Below are 18,257 nucleotides of genomic sequence, written 5' to 3' on the forward strand. Positions count from 1 at the left end.
TCAACCTTCTTCCGGGAAAGTCTCCGGCCTGTAGTAAGCTCGGTTGTCCAGAGAGGACCAGGGGAGACACTTGTTCCCGCCGGAAGTCTCCGCTGCTTTTCCTCTGTACAGGTAGCCGTCACCCTCATAGCAATCAGTAGGAGCTAAACGAGAGACAATGACAGAGTGCGAGCCTGTCTAATAATCAAACATTAGAAATGACTTCCAGTACTCGAGTGGTTACATTTTACAATGCACTCCCGTCATAACGAACACGGTTATAACGAAATAACGTTGTAACGAAATAAAGATTCTGTTACCAAAGTTATCATCTTCCCTTGCCTTAGATTTTTGATATTGCAGGATAGAACGCTGAAATACGATCGTAAAAAAAAACATCTTTGGAAACGCCGACACAGTACAGACCACATACAGGTTACGTATTACTGCGCATCATTCTAAAACTGAAACCAAGACGTGTGTGCTGCTTTACACATTAATTTTGCTTTTATCATTGACATCTTCTTTCTCTCTTTCTCTCTCTCCCTCCCTCTCTCTCTCTCTCTCTCACACACACACACACAAACACACACGCACACACAAAGATTGTGTCTATAGAGTGTATAGGTTGTGTGTAACAGTGTACACTCTGTGAAGGTGTTTTTTTTTAATTGATATTGTAAACCTTTAAAGGGAGAGATAAGTAATTAAATTTGATATGATGTTACCGTTGCACTGAGGAACGTCACACTCCTTCCAGTCAATGTCCTCATCAGCGACATAGCACCATGGTCTGGGACCGTAGGCAGGATTGCGACAATAGTTGCCGTCCAGATCTGAGTAAAACAAAACCACAAAAGAGCAAGAAAAATATGAGTGTGCTTGTAAACATTGCAAAGCAAGTGCGATTCTCTTTTTTTTTGTTTCTTTTTAAGAAATCGAAAACAAAGTTCTTTATACCAGGCTATCAATAGTCCAGTCAAAATATGAAATGATCCCCAACTAATTGCAACAGAAACGATTCCACTTGCATTTGAACTGGAAGGGCAACTAAAATAACATATTAAAAGTTCCCTAAAATTCGAGTGGTGGATCAGTGTCTAATTTGCATAAATTCAAAATGGCCGCCATACAACCTATTTATGCCCATATCTCGGGATATATAACCCACAGAAAGTAAATTCCGGTGTCTAAACCTATGTTTTTTAGGTCAAGGAATACAATTTTGTTATCTGTAGCAACTTTCAAGCATCCCTTTATATAGTTTTTGCATATATTTGCATATAATTACATGCAAAATGGCCGCCGAATTGCCTTTGCAAGCCCGTATCTTCGTATACCATTAATGTAGTACACTCAGGAATAAGTCGCTATATATCTGGACATAAAACCCGCAGAAAATAGATTCTGGTGTCTAAACCTATGTTTTTTAGGTCGGGGAATACAATTTTGATATAAGCAGTAAATTTCAAACTTCCCTTTATACATTTTTTGCATATATTTGCATTCAATTAAATGCAAAATGGCCGCCATAATGCCACTACATCTTATATTTCTATCTGTAAAAGGTACCTAGTGATGGTGTCTGTGGTCTTAATTTTACTGCTGAGAATCACTGATGTAGAATATGTTCCACTCAGGAATAAATACCTATATTTCACAAAAAAAAATTGCATATATTTATACACAAATCTATTCAAATGCTACCGAGAATATAATTTCAGATATACGAATATGAGCTGCAGAACGTTAATTGTACTGTAATGTATACATCCAAGATTTCAAGGGAAAATTGTTATGATACCATTCACAACCTTGATGATTATCCTTGCACCTAGTGTTTATATTCTTGCATTGATTAAAAGTATTATATTACATTGTACTCACATTTTCTTGACATAAAGCCTCAGAACAGAAAACAACTGTAAGTAGCATCGAATAGAACATCTTTATTTAACTGTAATCTCAACGTAGCTTCCAAAGTGTGCTCAATAGGTAAACAAATGTTAAAGTCTCAAATTATGTAGTAGGAATCGTTAAAATATTTCATGTATATTCAATGTAGTATATTTTGTAATTTGCCCTCATGTTTACTGCTTATAATTGTGTCTATGTTGCAATTCATTATTCATTCCTTTTTTGTTGCCAAAGGGGGGGGGGGGGGGGGGGGCATGTCATCAAGTTCATGATTATCAATAAGCTACTCTACAAAAGTTTCATGAGTTTGGACATATCTCATATAGCTTTCAAAGTGTGCGATGATTTGTATCCATGTTTAGTCGATACTTGTGTCTTTTGTTGCAAAACTTTCGGTAAAGGCATGTTTATCTATGTGCAACATATGACAGTGATAATTTGTATGGAAGTGGATTTTGTCATATTTTTGCGCGGTTTCACCAGGTGACCCAGTGACTTACTGAAAATGTAAAACATTGTGATTTACAGCCAGATTAAAAAAAAAGAAAAAAAGGAAATGCCTTAACATTTCTATCACTATTACTCTGGATTCATCAGTCAATTAATACAAACAGCATCCTTCTCATCGGCTTCAAGCTCGTACAACACGTATGAATTCTTATAAATCTTACTTTTACCATTTTTCGCGTTGTACGTGTATCTCCAGCTTTATTAAAAGAAATGTTTCCTATTGCATTGAGGCTTCGCACTAATAGCATTTTCATCAACACACTGGCTTTTTTTTTTTTCGTTAATGCGAGCAGCATGAAGACTGAATTCAATTTGCTGGCAAAAAAGCAGTCTTAAGTCAGATTAAAAACAAAACAAAATACATAACATCATTTTCTGTTCCTGTTCCAAAAGGTCCCTTCCCTCCACTTCAGCAGCAGCTTTTTTTCATGTTAAACAGCGGAAGGGAAATGACATACAGTTGTACAATCATTGGAATTTGGACGATTTGAGGAAGATGTTTAATCAAAAATATGTTCTGATCACTACAGACAAAGCTGCAGCTATTAAGGAACTCCTGCAGGAAGTCTGATGCAATTGCAAGACAGGCTTTTAGCGACTGGCAGTGTATAGTTGCAGGGCAAACAGATTTGACTGCACACAACCCATACCAGTGGCAGATGTGGGCCATTATATATCAGACACTTGTAATGTTGTGTTTCTTAAATATGTGAGGAGTCAGATGATGCTGTTCTAATTGGTGACTAGGAATAAGAAGCATTCTCAAAAGACATCGACACAGTTTACAACAAACGTGAGACTTACCACGCTTCAGTATGAAATGGAGCCGAGATCCTGTTTGCTTTAAAGTTAATCAACTGCAATTTCACACTATCCTAGTCCAGAATTTGTGGTAAACGCATAGAACACTGTGAGTGTAAGCGAGTTTTGTGTGCTTGTTTTACACTTTTATCATTGATCTATATTTTCAGTGATCACATTACATACCTTGAGTATCTGTATTATCACAAGGTAGAAAATGAAAATAATGTACTGGAAACGAAAGAAAGTTTTCTTGAAATTAAGTGACTTTGATTCATGAGATTTTAAATTTATCTTAGCCAAAGGTTCAAGACAGCAAAACAAAGGTTCAAGCTAATATTGCAAATAGTCATCATTTATCTTCTGCCGTCCGGTCGTCAGTCATGCATACATTTTCAAAAATCATTTTCAGATTCTCTTTAAAAACCCCATGTAATGACAGATTTTCAACAAACTAGGCGAGTAGCATCCCAAGGATGATAGACTTTCAAGGTGTTCAAATAGACACCATGTCCAAAAGGTCCCAGAACCCCGAAATTAAGGAATCTATCATTAAAAAAAAAAAATCTCCCCTCACACACACACACACACAAACACACACACACACAAAGTAGAACCAGGTGTAACAGAGCTAGGTATAATGTACAAGGTTGAATATCTTGGAGACTGCATATAGTTTTAAGTTTACTTTCGCAATTTCATCTTCTTTTCGAAATATTACACATTATATACATATATATATATATATATATATATATATATATATATATACTGTATATATATGATACTTGTAGTCTGCGTGTTGGTACCAGTACAGAAAAGATGACGAAGTAGAGTGGTAATGCATTTCAGTCCAACAGTGCTCTTTAGCCAGACCAAATTTTCGACGATCTTTCTTCACAATTGTCATTGTCTACCCTGAGGAAGAGGAATGTATCCGTCGAAAATTTGATCTGAATAAATAGCACTCTTGGACTAAAATGCATTACCACCCTACTTCGTGTTATATATACATATTATATATATATATATATATATATATATATGTGACCCTGCACCTCAAAACAAACAAAAAGTCGCCAGACATGAATTTTTAGTTAAGACCATATTCTGAAAGAGCAGACTCTAAGCTTTAAAATGATGTATAACTCAAATCAAATGGACTCTCCTAACCTATCTAAATATTGGAAAGAAAGCACAAACTCAGGAAAAATGTGAACTGAGAAAAGAGGCTCTGAAGTACAGTGTCTATTCAAGCGCTTAATCTTTACCAAACCGTGCTGGCTGTGCGATGAATGGAACAAAAAACAGGAAGTAAACCACCAGAGTAACCACAATGAAGGGATTATCAGATTAAACTGAAATTAATCATGCCTCATTAACACATTCTGTCCATAATTAATGCCAACTTTCAAAGCAGTAACACTATCCTTTCAAAAGTTATTAGAGTTGGAAGTGAAGAGTGTGGACAAGGTTTTTCTGAAACGAAAAAGGGATTCTAAAGACACACCTACTCACAATATTCTACCAAAAATGTTCGAGATAAACTGCTAAAAAACACACTTTCCTGCCCGTTTTATGATACCAAATTTTAGCATAATGTAAAAGAAGACCTGCCCTTTCAGAAAATATGAAAAACTCAAGTTCGGCTAGGTTGACCCATTTCACTTATTTTCAGTCCTCACGCAAAATCAGTGTGTGCGACTTTATGTTCGTTTTGAGGTGCACGGTCACATATATATATATATATATATATATATATATATAATATATTACGTGTGGGCACTATGTCCCCCTCTGAATTTAGAGTTGCTTCTTTTATAAAACTAGAAGAGCATTGAGTAAATACATCAGTGAGTGTATAAGCATACTTTCAATATACTCATACTTGGGGCTAGAGCCAAATAGAAACCAATTTTCACACGTTCATCTTCACAAAAGGTGTGTTCGATTTGTTACCAAACTTGGCTAGTAGAATATTGGTAAAATGGGTACCATCTACCCCCCCCCCCCCCCCCCAAGACCACAGGATGCCCAAAGGCACCTAAAATCTGATCTAGGTGCGGCAGCCTTGAGGCTGGGACCAAATTATTGGGGACCAATTTTGATTTTTGATCCTCTTTTTTGAAAACACATGGTCAACAAACTAGTATTGTAGGTGCATTTATCGCTAGTGTCATGTATATCATGAACATCATGCCTCCCTGGGCCCTGGAAGTCCCTAAAGGCTTCCAGATATGGCCCTAGGGGTTCCCAAAGTCTTCAAATTTCCTCTCTCCCAAGTAATAGTTTGTAAGAATGCATGGAAGGTGAACTTGAGATACTCGGGTGAGGGATGGACCCCTGGGTCCTTTATTCAGAAAGTGAGTGAGTGACATGGTACCCTGATATGACAAGAACATTCTGTAAACAAAATGTCCAAACTCATGAAACTTTTGTAGAGTAGCTGCTTATGGATATAAGCTACTCTTAATTTGAATAGATTTATGTATAAATACATTATGCAAATGTTTAGTGAAATATAGGTAATTATTCCTGATTGGAACGTATTCTATATCAGTGATTCTCAGCAGTAAAATTAAGACCACAGACACCGTCACAGGGTACCTTTTACAGATAGAGATATAAGCCTGTAGAGGCATGATGGCGGCCATTTTGCATTTAAATAAATGCAAATATATGCAAAGAAATGTATAAAGGGAAGCTTGAAAGTTATTGTTTATATCATAATTCTATTCCCTGACCTAAAAAAAAGGTTTAGACACCAGAATCTATTTTCTGCGGGTTTAATGTCCAGATATAGGGTCTTATTCCTGAGTGTATATCAATGATATACGAAGATACGGCTATCACAGGCAATATGGCGGCCATTTTGCATGTAATTATATGCAAACATATGCAAAAACTATCAAAAGGGTGCTTGAAAGTTGCTACAGATAACATAATTGTATTGCTTGACCTAAAAAACATAGGATTAGACACCGGAATTTACTTTCTGTGGGTTACATATCCCGAGATATAGGCACAAATAGGTTGTATGGCGGCCATTTTGAATTTATGCAAATTAGACACTGATCCACTACTCGAATTTTAGGGAACTTTTAATATGTTATTTTAATAGCTCTTCCGGTTCAGATGCAAGTGGAATCGTTTCTGTTGCAATTAGTTGTGGGTTAACCCCCTTTTTGTCGTATTTTGACTGGACTACAAGTACCACGTTTTGATTTAAGCAAACTCAAAGCTCTCTATACATTACATTCTTTTTTCTTTTCTTTTTTTTCGGGGGGGGGGGGGGGGTAAAACTATAATACATGTATTATGTGTAATGATTACCCCTGTCTGTTAACGCATATCAAATCAACACAGCAAAAAGTGTGTATGTCTACTATCATGAATATGCAACATGCAAATTCGTGTAATACCTTATTATGAATGAACCACATGGTATAACTTCTAGAGAGAGATATCGCAGACATGGCACTCGAGGAATAAGGTCAGAGGCATCTTTCTTTCCTAGAGGGTTACGATTGATCTTACGCTCGATTCATTACGCGTAACTCGTTGAATCGAGCGTCGGTTTAATATCGAGTGTAAGTCATGTTTCATAAAGAGACTTACATTTGATTTCAAGAAAAAATCAAGCGTAATTTTCAGTAGATTTAGCGTTACTTGCGATCAGTCGCAGAGTTGTTTATGAAACGCAATTAGCGACTGATTGCAACTTAAAGGGGATGGCTAATAAGTGATCAGTGGGAATGCTGGGGACCATTGTTCCAATCCTTGTGGGATTCATTTAAGAGTGCATTATACAACTATTGTTGTGTGAAAATTATTTGCTTCAAAATGGTCTCATATTCAAGTATTGCGCAGATCAATGTTTCCAGGTTAGCATGCCTGTACAGTGGTGGGGCGATCGTTAACGGGCCCGTTAACGTAAGTCTGTTCCATAAAGATTCTTACGCTTGATTTAGAGCACAAAATCAATAGCAGATAGATCGATTCATTTTTTTTTTTATCCCATCAATCGCAATATCAATCTTGCGATCAATCCTTGTGAAACAGGTCCCTGGTATAAGTGAATTACTGTCTTGAATAATTCTTACGAGCGTCCGGGTAGTCAGTAGGATTGTAACGGCGGTTGGCGTCCTTCCAGTTCAGGCAGGCATCACCGTCAACGGTCACCTGTGCGTTGCCGAGATACGTCGAGTAGGGCTCGTAACAACTGACATCGGCTAGAAAGCAGGGAGTGGATGACCACAAGGAGGAGTTAAGTTTTTGTCAATAGTTACTTCGAGAAAAAAAGCAACATAATGACATACTACTAACCTCACAACTGCCATAACGCGATGCTTATAGAGCTTTATTTCAAAGAAAAATATACTCGTAATGGTAAGGTCCTTTTTCTTCACTTCACTTGTATCGCATTTTTTGACAGATTATCAAGATTGAATAAAAAAAAAAGTAAAATTTAATTTCCAGTGCTTTTCGTATCTCTTTGGTAAGTTATTGTTTTTTTTTTTTCCGGTTTTTGTTTTGATGTTGTCTAACATCATGTAATGAATTGATTTTAGAAATGAAGGACTCGTCAAGATGTTCCGCATCATTTTTTTTTTTTTTTTGTGTGTGTGTGGATGCGCTTTTGACTTTTAACATAAGAAAACAGAAAAAAAAAGAAGTATTGTCATTGAAAATTATGCCTATGAAATGTTCGTTTACTTACGTGGATTTGTTGGAGGAACCGGCGTTGTTGTTGCTGCAGCAAGAGAAGAAAAAAAAAGTTAAGGTGTTTGTGACAGTGATACAAGTATATCATGTGTGTATACATTACATTCATCTCGCAGGAGCAATGATTATAATGGCAGGCCTACTTGTCCTGCCACTACACCACTAACTACTTCTACTGCTGCTACTTCCACTTCTACTATAGTAGTATAGTTGTAGTAGTAGTGGTGGTGGTAATAATAGAAGTAGTAGTAGTAGTAGTCATGGTAGTAGTAGTAGTTGTAGTAATAGATAGTAGTAGCAGCAGTAGCAGCGACAGTAGTAGTGATAGGGTAGAAGGAGAATCAGCAGCTACAGTCGTGGTACCGAAAGAGTAAAACTTTATTTGAAGGCTTCCGTGGTCAGTGGTGGTAGAACGTTGGGTGGTAGAAGGCTTCGAGGTGCACCACGTATTCTTTCTGGAGTTTGTGAGTGGCCCTGAAAAGGGCCTACCCAATCCCAACGTTTCGGCAAGCATGTTCTCGCGGTTCTCAAGGGAATGAACGGCGAGAACATGCTTGCCGGAACGTCGGGATTGGGTAGGCCCTTTTCAGGGCCACTCACATACTCCAGAAAAAATACGTGGTGTACCTTGAAGCCTTCTACCATCCAGTAAAACTTTAGTTATAAAGATAAGCCAATAGAAATATCACGTATCGTAAAAATTGTACAAAACCGCTCCTGTTGAGACCGCTTTTATTTCTTTTTCAATCCAGTTATTCAACCAATATTGTCACAAGACCTTGAGATCATTTTCAACATCAATAATTCTGACCTTGCTCAGTGTGGCTATATGCTTCATAAACCCTATTTTGTAATCGCAGAATTTAAATGAGACGAACATACATTATCAACACAAACTCGTTGAATATTAACAAAGAGTGATCGATAAATGGCAGGTATAAATGTCTACTGCCCGTTGACTTGAGCAGCATAATTATCGTACCAGCCGCTTTCTTGCAGATGAATGAATACTGCGCGTCGCAGCTGATGTCATTCCAAACTCCAGAGGGCGTGACGTAAGGTCCCCTGACGTGTACGCATTCCTCGGTGCCTCCTCTATCATTGGGCTCATTCAGGTCCCAATTCCTGTAATCAAACTGAATACATGTGGTTTTCGTCAATGTTTCGAAATGCTATTCTTTGTGAATACTCGAAAGTGAAGAAACAGTGTGCTGTTTTCAGAGGACCAATATAGACGTGTGGTAATAGGTCAAAATAGTTTAAAAGGAGATCATGCTTTGACATTCTAATAACTGAGACATTTAACCTGTCAATAGCGTCTTTTCATCACTTGTTCTTAGTTCCCCCCCCCCCAAAAAAAAAAAAAAATAAAAAAAAATAAGTAAATAAAATAAAATAAAAATAAAATAAAAAAATGGAGTGTTGTTGTTGTGGTGTTTTTTTTCCCCACTACTATCACACGTAATTTTCGGGGGAATGGTCGACCACACACAAAAAAAATGACAACAACAAATTAACATTGCCCTGCATCGACGTAAATAAGCACTGAGTTGATCAGTGTTTTAGGATTAGTCCCAACACATGATGTCGGGCGATAGCTCGGTGGTCTAGTGGAGATGACGCCTGTCCGGAGATCAGGAGGTCGTATGTTCGAATCCTGCTCAAGTATGACATTGCAAGCTCATGATTTTTTATCATGGCTTCTACTAAAACACTGATCAATTCATTGCTTATTTACGTCGAAGCAGGGCAATTTGTCAATCAGTCGCAATGAAAATATCTCAAAGAATTCCATGAATTTGAACAAATTAACAATACCTTATGTTATTATCTTTTAAGTTATGGCCTTTGCACTTCGGACAGCATCACATTGCAGGGATTATGATGGTGAGAGCAGCATGCACATTATGACAGTTATGCATAAACTTTGTAAAACGGTCAAAATCATATATCTTATTCTATCATGTAGGGCCTACTCACCGGAGTGCCGTCAGTCCATGTGTAGACACCTTCAGTATCACGATCTCCTAGGCCGATGTAGTAGTCTCGCTCGCTCAGTCGTACTGACAGAGAGAGAGAGAGAGAGAGAGAGAGAGAGAGAAATAATGTTACGCAGAACGGTTCTCTCGGACTTAACAGGACATGTTAATGAAGGTTAGATCAGAGTAAGTTGTTTACCTGTTTATTTGATGATTAAGAGAAAAAAAAAAACACGATTGTGTTTGTCAGTGCCAGCACGCTTCATTCGTGATATCTGTATTAAAGAGTTCGATTTCATCGAAAGGCACGAAACATAAGGTTTCAAAATTATGGATGCCCTAGTTCCGTCAGATTGAGTTCAAACACTTCATAGAAAATTTCCGCTATAAAAAAAAATGATTTGCTATTTCAGATTCAACCGGTCTATTCTCGTGGCGGTATTGTTCATCATCGTCTTTGAAAGAGGAAAAATGACGACTACATTTTAAAACTGTATATACAAAAACAACACAAAAAACAAACAAATGAAAACAAACCGATATTGATTATTATCCCTGTAAAACTAACATTTTCACCATGGCTACTTACATTCAATAAAGGACATTTCTCCGCCACTGTGTATGCTGGCCAAATGTCCACCGTAGTTGACGCAGATTTGCTCGGCTTCGTCAAACGTTATTCCGGTATTGTTGATGTAGTAACAGTTGCTCTCGTAGTGATACCAGTGTTCAGGGCAGTAACCAGTGGCTGAGCAGGCATGAAGAGGGGATGATTGGCGGTAAGAGAAAAAACAAACAAACAAATGATAAGTTGTTGTTGTTGTTGTTGTTTTTATTGTTATTTTTGTCTGATCAGAGGCACACCATGGATACGAAATATGAACGAAACAAACAGCGCACCATATCACTCTAAAAAATCGGTGCTGACCCGAAAAGGTCCGTTGGGGTCACACCCCGTTCCGGGTGAAAAAAAAAAAAAAAACACTTGGAATTTGGTCATGAAGACCCGGAATGGGGTCATCCTGACCCAATTCATGACTCTGAATGGGGTCGTATCTGACCCCATTCCTTGTCATTTCTGGTGTGACCCCAACGGACCCTTTCCGGGTCAATTCTGACCCGGATGTTTTAGGAGGGCAAGCCCATCACTTTGGAGCTTTGACTTTGGTATCGTTTATGCCGTCGGATGGATCCACATTGAATGCCTGACAACTGAAAACTGTATCAAAAACAATCACAAAAAAAGAAGACACAGGCAACACATGCTAAAGGAACAAAATTCAACCACAGTATACGGTGGTTTTGTATACATTTAGGTCTGTAAAGAGTAGAATCTGATGGCCAGTAAGATAGACAGATAGATAGGTAGATTGATGGATAGATAAATAGATAGATGGAATGACAGATAGATAGATAGATAGATACATACATACATACATACATATATACATACATATATACATACAAATTGTATACATTTATATGATACACACAAACACACATAATACACAAGTACATAGATATCTATACATGGACAGAGAGACGAATAAAAATTGGAAGGATATACAGGAAGATGAATAAATAGTTGGAAAGGTGGATGGACAGACAGAAAAAGAAATAGAAGCTATTACAAACTTTTTATAGGAAGGACAAGGCAACTGTAACTTACGAACGTCAGGGTCAACTGGTTTGACAGCGGATCCTATATTGGGAGAGAAAGAGTGCGAGACACTGCATCACAAAACACCAAAGAGTCGCCAAAATCGGCAGATTCTTAAAGAGCAGACTTTGAGCTTTAAAATGATGTACAACTTCATCCAAATGGACTCTCCTAACCTACCTAAATATTGAAAGAAAGCACACACACTGAGGCTCTGAAGTAAAGGGCCTATTTAAGCCATGCTCAGTGCAAGTGAAAGGAAAAAACAGAATGTAAACCTCATTTATAGCAGCAACAACGAAGGGATTATCAAATTAGGTTGAATTCATTATTTTCTATGCAAACATTCTATCCATGTCTGATACTAACTTTTAGAGATGGATCATTATCCTTTCAAAAGTGATTAAAATTCAAAGTGAAGAGTGTGTAAAAGATTTTTCAGAAAGGAAAGGGGACTCGCTTAAGACACACCTAAGCACATTATTTCACAAAAAGTGTTCCAGAAAAAAAAAAACTGCTAAAAACACAATTTCTCTTTTGAATGTCTTTGTGGTATATATGCTATAGGTTCCTCCTTAAGAACATTATAAATGTATAACGATAATTTTTCATTATGCCCCATAATTATGTAGGGGACATTAATATGTGAAACATGTTGATGTGACTGGCGTACCTTCCCTAATCTTGCAGGCAAAGCTGTATTCGTTGATGCAGTCTCCGTAATCCCACTGACCGTTAGAAGATTCTGTACGAAAAGAGTACATCCAGATAAGAAATTTGTATCGATTAAAACTTTTTACCTGAATATATCATTCTTTTAAATTTCTTCGCATTTCTATTTACAGAAGGGCACAGATTGCACATCATAGTCATGCAAAAGCTGCACTTCATAAACTGTTGCTGTTAGTTTTCTTTTGCATACAATCATGATCGTGGCTCGCAATTTTATATTACCTGAACTTTGATTCAATACGTTTTTACATTATTACTTGTTCTCTATTTCATGTAAAGACTACCGTGAGCTAATATTTGCTCTTGAACCATATCATTCATTGCAGACATTGGTCTCCTGTACTCTCACGTATAGGAGAGGAGATAGTACGTTGCATAGGATTTATTTTGGTGAATGCTGTCACCGACGTTAAAAGTTTGCCTGCGGCTATGCACATGACTTCCTATGTAAATATGAATAAAATGTGCTTCTAGAAGTTTATTGGTGAATGGCTCGTGATTAATAAACAGTAACAATGAACTCAATTTATATCAATTGAGATGGATATCACATTCTTAAACTGTCTTCTTTGCTTATTCCCGACAAGATGAATTTCTGGTGGCATTTTCCAATCATTTATGTAGTCATCTCGACAGGTGCTTGATTGAGACAGCTTTCACGACGAAGAGTTAAAGCAAAAAGTACTGTACTGTACACTCCTCTTAGATTTGCACTGGTCTTAAAATGTTGGATTTTTAACCCATCAAGATACAGTGAGAGAAGTGGAGATCGGTGATTGGTTTGCTGTGTGCTGAGTTACCCGTATAAATGGAGCCGCATTGGTTTTCGTCTTCCCTGTTGACTGGTGTCGTGTGTGACGCCCAGTTTTGGTAGTCATCCGGTGCCAGATTCGTGCCGTCAGCCCATTGGATCGTCCCATCGTGTTCAACATCTGGGAAGTTTTGTTGGTTTATTTGTTTGTTGTTGTTGTTGTGTTTGTTAGTTAGGATTGATTTGAAGAAGAAGTTCAAGAAGAAGAAGAAAAGAAAACCATATGGCGTTATACCATAATTATACCAAGCAATTAAATGCCAAGGGTAGTGAATACATTCATACAACACTATAATAAACATGGTAATGACCAGTTCGAACAATACGAAAAGGATTTTTTAAAAGCTGTGTTATCCTCAACTTGCAACACTTACAATGAGCTAGAAGTGAGTTCACTCAATACGTTTGTAACTAACTGAGGATGGATTTCGATAAAATTATTGTAGTTTGCCCTCGATGATTTATTAATTCCTTAAAATTCACGGCAATGATTATTAATGCATATGTTTAAAAATATTCGTTAGTGTAACACTGTTCATTGCTTGATGAGGGTCATAACCATGGTTATAATTTGACAAGATAAAGTATTGCGTGGACAAAATCATATCAGCTCTCTTTGTCTATACACACAATACACAATAGAATGAATTCAATTCAATTCAATTCATTTATTTTCATTCTTCTTTTTCCAACAAAACATTATATAAGATAAATTAGGAATTGCATCATAAACACAACATTTGCCTTTGCAATAGATAAATGAATTCATAAATACACAATACAATGAATGTACAAAACATAACTATACTACTATGCATCAGAGTCATACCACAAGGGCTACATACCTGATATTCCAAACCATAGATTTTCAATTCCTGATTGTGACAAGCTCGACAGTTGTTGATTGATAAACTCCTGCTCTACTTCGCTAAAAACAAACAAAATAAAAAAGAAACGAGAGAATAATGTAAATCGTGACGGATAATACACAGTCGTAACAACCCCCAAGTTAATGAAACAATGGTTACTTAATTGTCTGGTTGTTGTCGTTGTTTTTTCAATATCTGAAATGTATATTCTTTATAGTAATTCACGATTTCACCATAGAACAATTAATAATCACATTATTGCAATTAATTTTCTTTCCTTCTTTTTGTCGAGTACCGTACATACCTCTTTATAGTGAGGAGAACAGCGCCCTCTTTCTCGCAGTACTCCTTGGCATACATCCACGTGGTTGGCTCATTAGCAGACAGCTGATAACAGAAGCCATTGTGCATCTTCCAGCCGGGATAACACATGCCTTTGTCACAACAACACAAATACTTATTTCCGTTTTAATATGTACTTTACTTCCATCCTACAAAAGGTAATACAAAATATACAATTTTGACAAATCATATTGTCTTGATTTCTAAGGAGTAGGCCCACAAGTCATAAGGGAAAATGCAAAAAAAAAAAATAATAATAATGTACGAATGAATGTGGTATCAAGAGAAAGAAAATGCAAACTTTGCAAGGAAATGTATATGTTCTTTTCGACAAATGAGATAAAATTTGAATTGAATTGAATTCGAACAATCAGTCGTAAGTATGTGCTGGAATTTCCTTTGATGTGTCAGCCAACCTGCCAATACATATCCAATAAAAAGGCCCAATTCTTCCAAAGATGAAAAGCAAGTACAAATAAAAAAACGGAAGGTTTAAGACAAAGGAAATCATTGTGATACCTTGGGGCTTTTCGCAGATAAACCTCAGCCAGTCATTGCAATTGCCGGTACTCCAGTTTCCAGTTAAGGTGCTGGCACTTTCAACCCAGGTGCACATTTGAAGATTACTGACATGGAATTTGGATGAAAGAAACGTTTTGTTAGTCACTGTTTCATACTCCCTGGTAACAAACAATTTCCGAACAGATGTGGCGCAGATTATGTACATTATTCGAAGTTAGTTTACTTTAATTTTGGGCATTCTAGAATTGCCGTACTTTCTATTAGCTATAATCAGGGGCCAGAAACTCTTGTTCACACATGTATATTTGCAAGACTGACGGAAGCCAGCCATCAATGGCAGCTAATAACAGTATACAGTACATCTGCGGTTTATTTTGTGGTTGGTTTTCTTTTTTTAAAACTTTAGGCTTTGAGACATTGACATAATTATCAAGGAGTCTTGTCATTACGTTTGAATTAAAATCATATATAAATTTATTGGATTAATTTCATTATTACGGAAGCAGAAGACTTACTCTCCTGGCTCGTTTGGCCCCCATTTCTGATAGTTCCACGTAGCTCCTGACGTCCACGCGAAGTTGTTCTTCCCATTCTGGAAGATGTCACATGTGAGAGATGATTTTTCAAAACTTAATTCAGTTTTGCTTTGCCTTTGTTGTTTTATCCAGTTTTATCGCTTGAAATTTGTGGCCGTTGAGCAGATTAGCATTAAAACAACCCCATTGTCAATTACAGATGTATAAAAGCCGTTTTTTGGCCTACCATGTCATCAAGCATGCGCAAATTCTTTAAACTTACATCTTATGTATGTTATATAGATTACAGATGACGAATTATCAAACATCAATTTGATTGTTCAAATTCATGAAATTCAGGATCAGCAGGATCAGGAGGTCGTAGGTTCGAATCCTGCTCGAGTATTTCGCCCATGATTTCTTTGACCATGGCTACTCCTAAGGCACTGATCAATTCAGTGCTTATTTACGTCGATAGGGCAATTAGTCAATCAGTTGCAATCAAGTTGGTTGTGTGTTATTTTACTTTATCACTTGATTCAGAAAGTTACACATGTTGTCATTTTCTCTAAATTGTCAAAAAGTTTCGAAAAAATTAAGCGGTAACTAAAACGACTCGACAAAATCGAAATCTGCAAAGATAAAATATAATTCACTATTAGGTCATTATAGTCAAGACATCCCCTGCACTTGATTGCTACAGATTATTACTCACATCGGTGCGGTAACCGATCCAGGAGTCGAGCCCCGCTTCAATGACGAGATCAACCAGCAACGCCTGCTCATCTTCGTCTTTGACGTCCATTAGGTTGGCGTCGAACTGCTCGCAGTAGGTCTGTGGAAAGAGAGGGAGAGAGAGAGAGGGGGCGGTGCAAAGAGGGAGATTAGTGAGGGCGATAAAAATAAGTAAATACAAATTTGGTTTGATAAGTTAGAGAGAGGGAGAGAAGGAAAGCGAGAGATTGAATGGAAATGATAATAGTTAAGCTTCGGGAAAGTTATTAACAAGGGAGCAGAGAAAAACAATGTTCTGCCTTTTTCTGTGTTCCTTTTTTTTTCAGGCAATCTGCCTCAATTTCTTTAGTTCAGTACAAACTATAATTAAATATTGTTCATGAGGGGACTACAAGTAACAAGAAACGCTTTTCTGCAGTCCCCTCTCTTTCCCACAGATCTTCTGTCATACTATAAATTCCACAGTACAATGTATGTGACTATACTATGTCGTTACACTAAAGTTTCCCTTGTCACGATAAACCAGCCTCTTTGACTTGTGATAACTATGTGTATCAGCAAATATTATAGTTATCATGTTGTATTCATACTTTGTTGGAAATGAAATAAATGAAATGACAATGAAATCAACGAAAAATGGAAGGGAGAAAATGGGATTATAAAGATAAATAGAAACAGAAATGTCAAGTTTTGTTTTTTTCCGTCACGTCTTCGAGCAAAATTTTGAATCTGATTATTTAGATTATAGAAGCAACGAATATTGTTAGAGGACGATACTGAATGATTTTTAAGATGTAGATTACATGTAAAGATTAAACAAACAATCAGAAGATGAGGAAAGAAGTAGATGTGAATGTGATAGAAACATACGCACAAAAAAGGAGATAATAATCGGTGACGATAAAAATTGGCCAAACACATAAGCCTACCTGAGCATCGTCAAAATTCCTCCAGACGTCTGAGAGGTAGTAGCAGTTCCCTGACATGGACTGCCACCCGTTCGCTTCATCACAAAGAATGGAGGTTGCTGGAAACAAAAGATTTGAAATATCAAATAGGGAACAAGAAATCACAGTGAATTCAAATGTGCAGGGTACAAGAAATGTGCAGGAAATTAGATGTGCAGGTTCAGGATCATCGCCTACGATACATAGTTTGACGTGGTCTGATAATTCTGCAGTGAGCAAAGCAAGCGTACACACGCATCATCGCATCATTTCATGTATTTGGTTGCAGTTATCGATTTATTTTTCAGTCAACTATCTGAGACGCACAATACAAACCATTCTCCCCCTTTCTCTCTCCCTCTCTCTTTCTATTCCCTCTCTTTATCAATATGATTAATGTGTATATTATATTATATTATGTTATATTATATTATGTTATATCATATTATATTACATTATATTTTATTATATTATATCATGTTATATATGGTGCATGTGGTATATTGTACCACATGCATTTATGTGCATCGTAGAAAGACATACATGGATATGAACATGATTATAACATGACGATGTAAACAATGTTTTGTTCCATGCCTTCTTCAATATTGTACATGCAAAACATGTAACTCAAAGATTAAACAATAAAAATGCAAAGTAAACACGAACATGCCATAAATTGAGCCATGAATTTATATCCGCATCTGGTATCACTTCGGCAATAAATGCCAACAACTCTGTGGTTAACTATTAGTATCAGAGTCAAACTCACACAACGACCGTTCGCAGACGAATGCTTTTGCCGGGCCGCAGTCCGAGTCCACCCACTGCCAGTTGTCACGAGCCGACATTCTGACGCACGTCCTCGCACCTTTCCCATGACTCGGTTGCCCACTTGCCCAAGATCTAACAAAACAGACATGTACAGAGCACATCCATAACCTCACTTTGCTTGCTTGCTGTTGTGTTGTTGTTGTTGTTGTTGTTGTTGTTGTTATTGTTGTTGTTGTTGTTGTTGTTTGTTCTTTTTAACTCATGTCCCTTCATTCAATTGTTTGGCTAAATAATGTTTGTACAAAACAAACGATTAAGAAAGAGCCACTGGTTAAGGTATTGTTCAAGTAATGTTCAGCAATATGTTCAGCAATGACGATATGTTGCACCTTTCACTTACTTTTCGGGACTCGTTATTTTGTTTTCAGTTAAAAATTTG

The 18,257-nt window shown here is 37.0% G+C and overlaps 1 protein-coding gene across 1 annotated transcript; it reads right to left on the reverse strand.

Annotated features, from left to right (window-relative positions):
• On the reverse strand, nucleotides 1-17,083 carry LOC139734887 (macrophage mannose receptor 1-like). The gene is made up of 15 exons (XM_071645668.1): nucleotides 17,027-17,083; nucleotides 16,078-16,197; nucleotides 15,363-15,439; nucleotides 14,845-14,951; nucleotides 14,288-14,417; nucleotides 13,960-14,042; nucleotides 12,245-12,316; nucleotides 11,581-11,613; nucleotides 10,501-10,659; nucleotides 9,913-9,995; nucleotides 8,915-9,068; nucleotides 7,928-7,960; nucleotides 7,311-7,439; nucleotides 708-815; nucleotides 1-143 (listed from the first exon to the last, which is right to left on the reverse strand). Exons 1-15 carry the CDS (start codon nucleotides 17,081-17,083, stop codon nucleotides 1-3), a joined length of 1,488 nt encoding a protein of 495 aa, XP_071501769.1.
• Between the last annotated feature and the right edge of the window lie 1,174 nt (nucleotides 17,084-18,257).

Source organism: Diadema antillarum, unplaced genomic scaffold, assembly GCF_040938485.1.
Source record: "Diadema antillarum isolate AM-2024a unplaced genomic scaffold, OU_Dant_1.0 seq00000550_RagTag, whole genome shotgun sequence".
Taxonomy (NCBI): Eukaryota; Metazoa; Echinodermata; class Echinoidea; order Diadematoida; family Diadematidae; genus Diadema; species Diadema antillarum.

What these genes read in the sequence shown, in the direction of transcription:
- LOC139734887 (XM_071645668.1), bottom strand. Translation starts at nt 17,083, where the DNA reads ATGTCAGGGAACTGCTACTACCTCTCAGACGTCTGGAGGAATTTTGAC. An exon ending in TGCCTGCAAGATTAGGGAAG is followed by an intron (nt 11,614 to 12,244) that starts GTACGCCAGTCA and finishes CTCCCAATATAG; the next exon opens with GATCCGCTGTCAAACCAGTT. An exon ending in TGACGTTCCTCAGTGCAACG is followed by an intron (nt 144 to 707) that starts GTAACATCATAT and finishes TCTCTCGTTTAG; the next exon opens with CTCCTACTGATTGCTATGAG.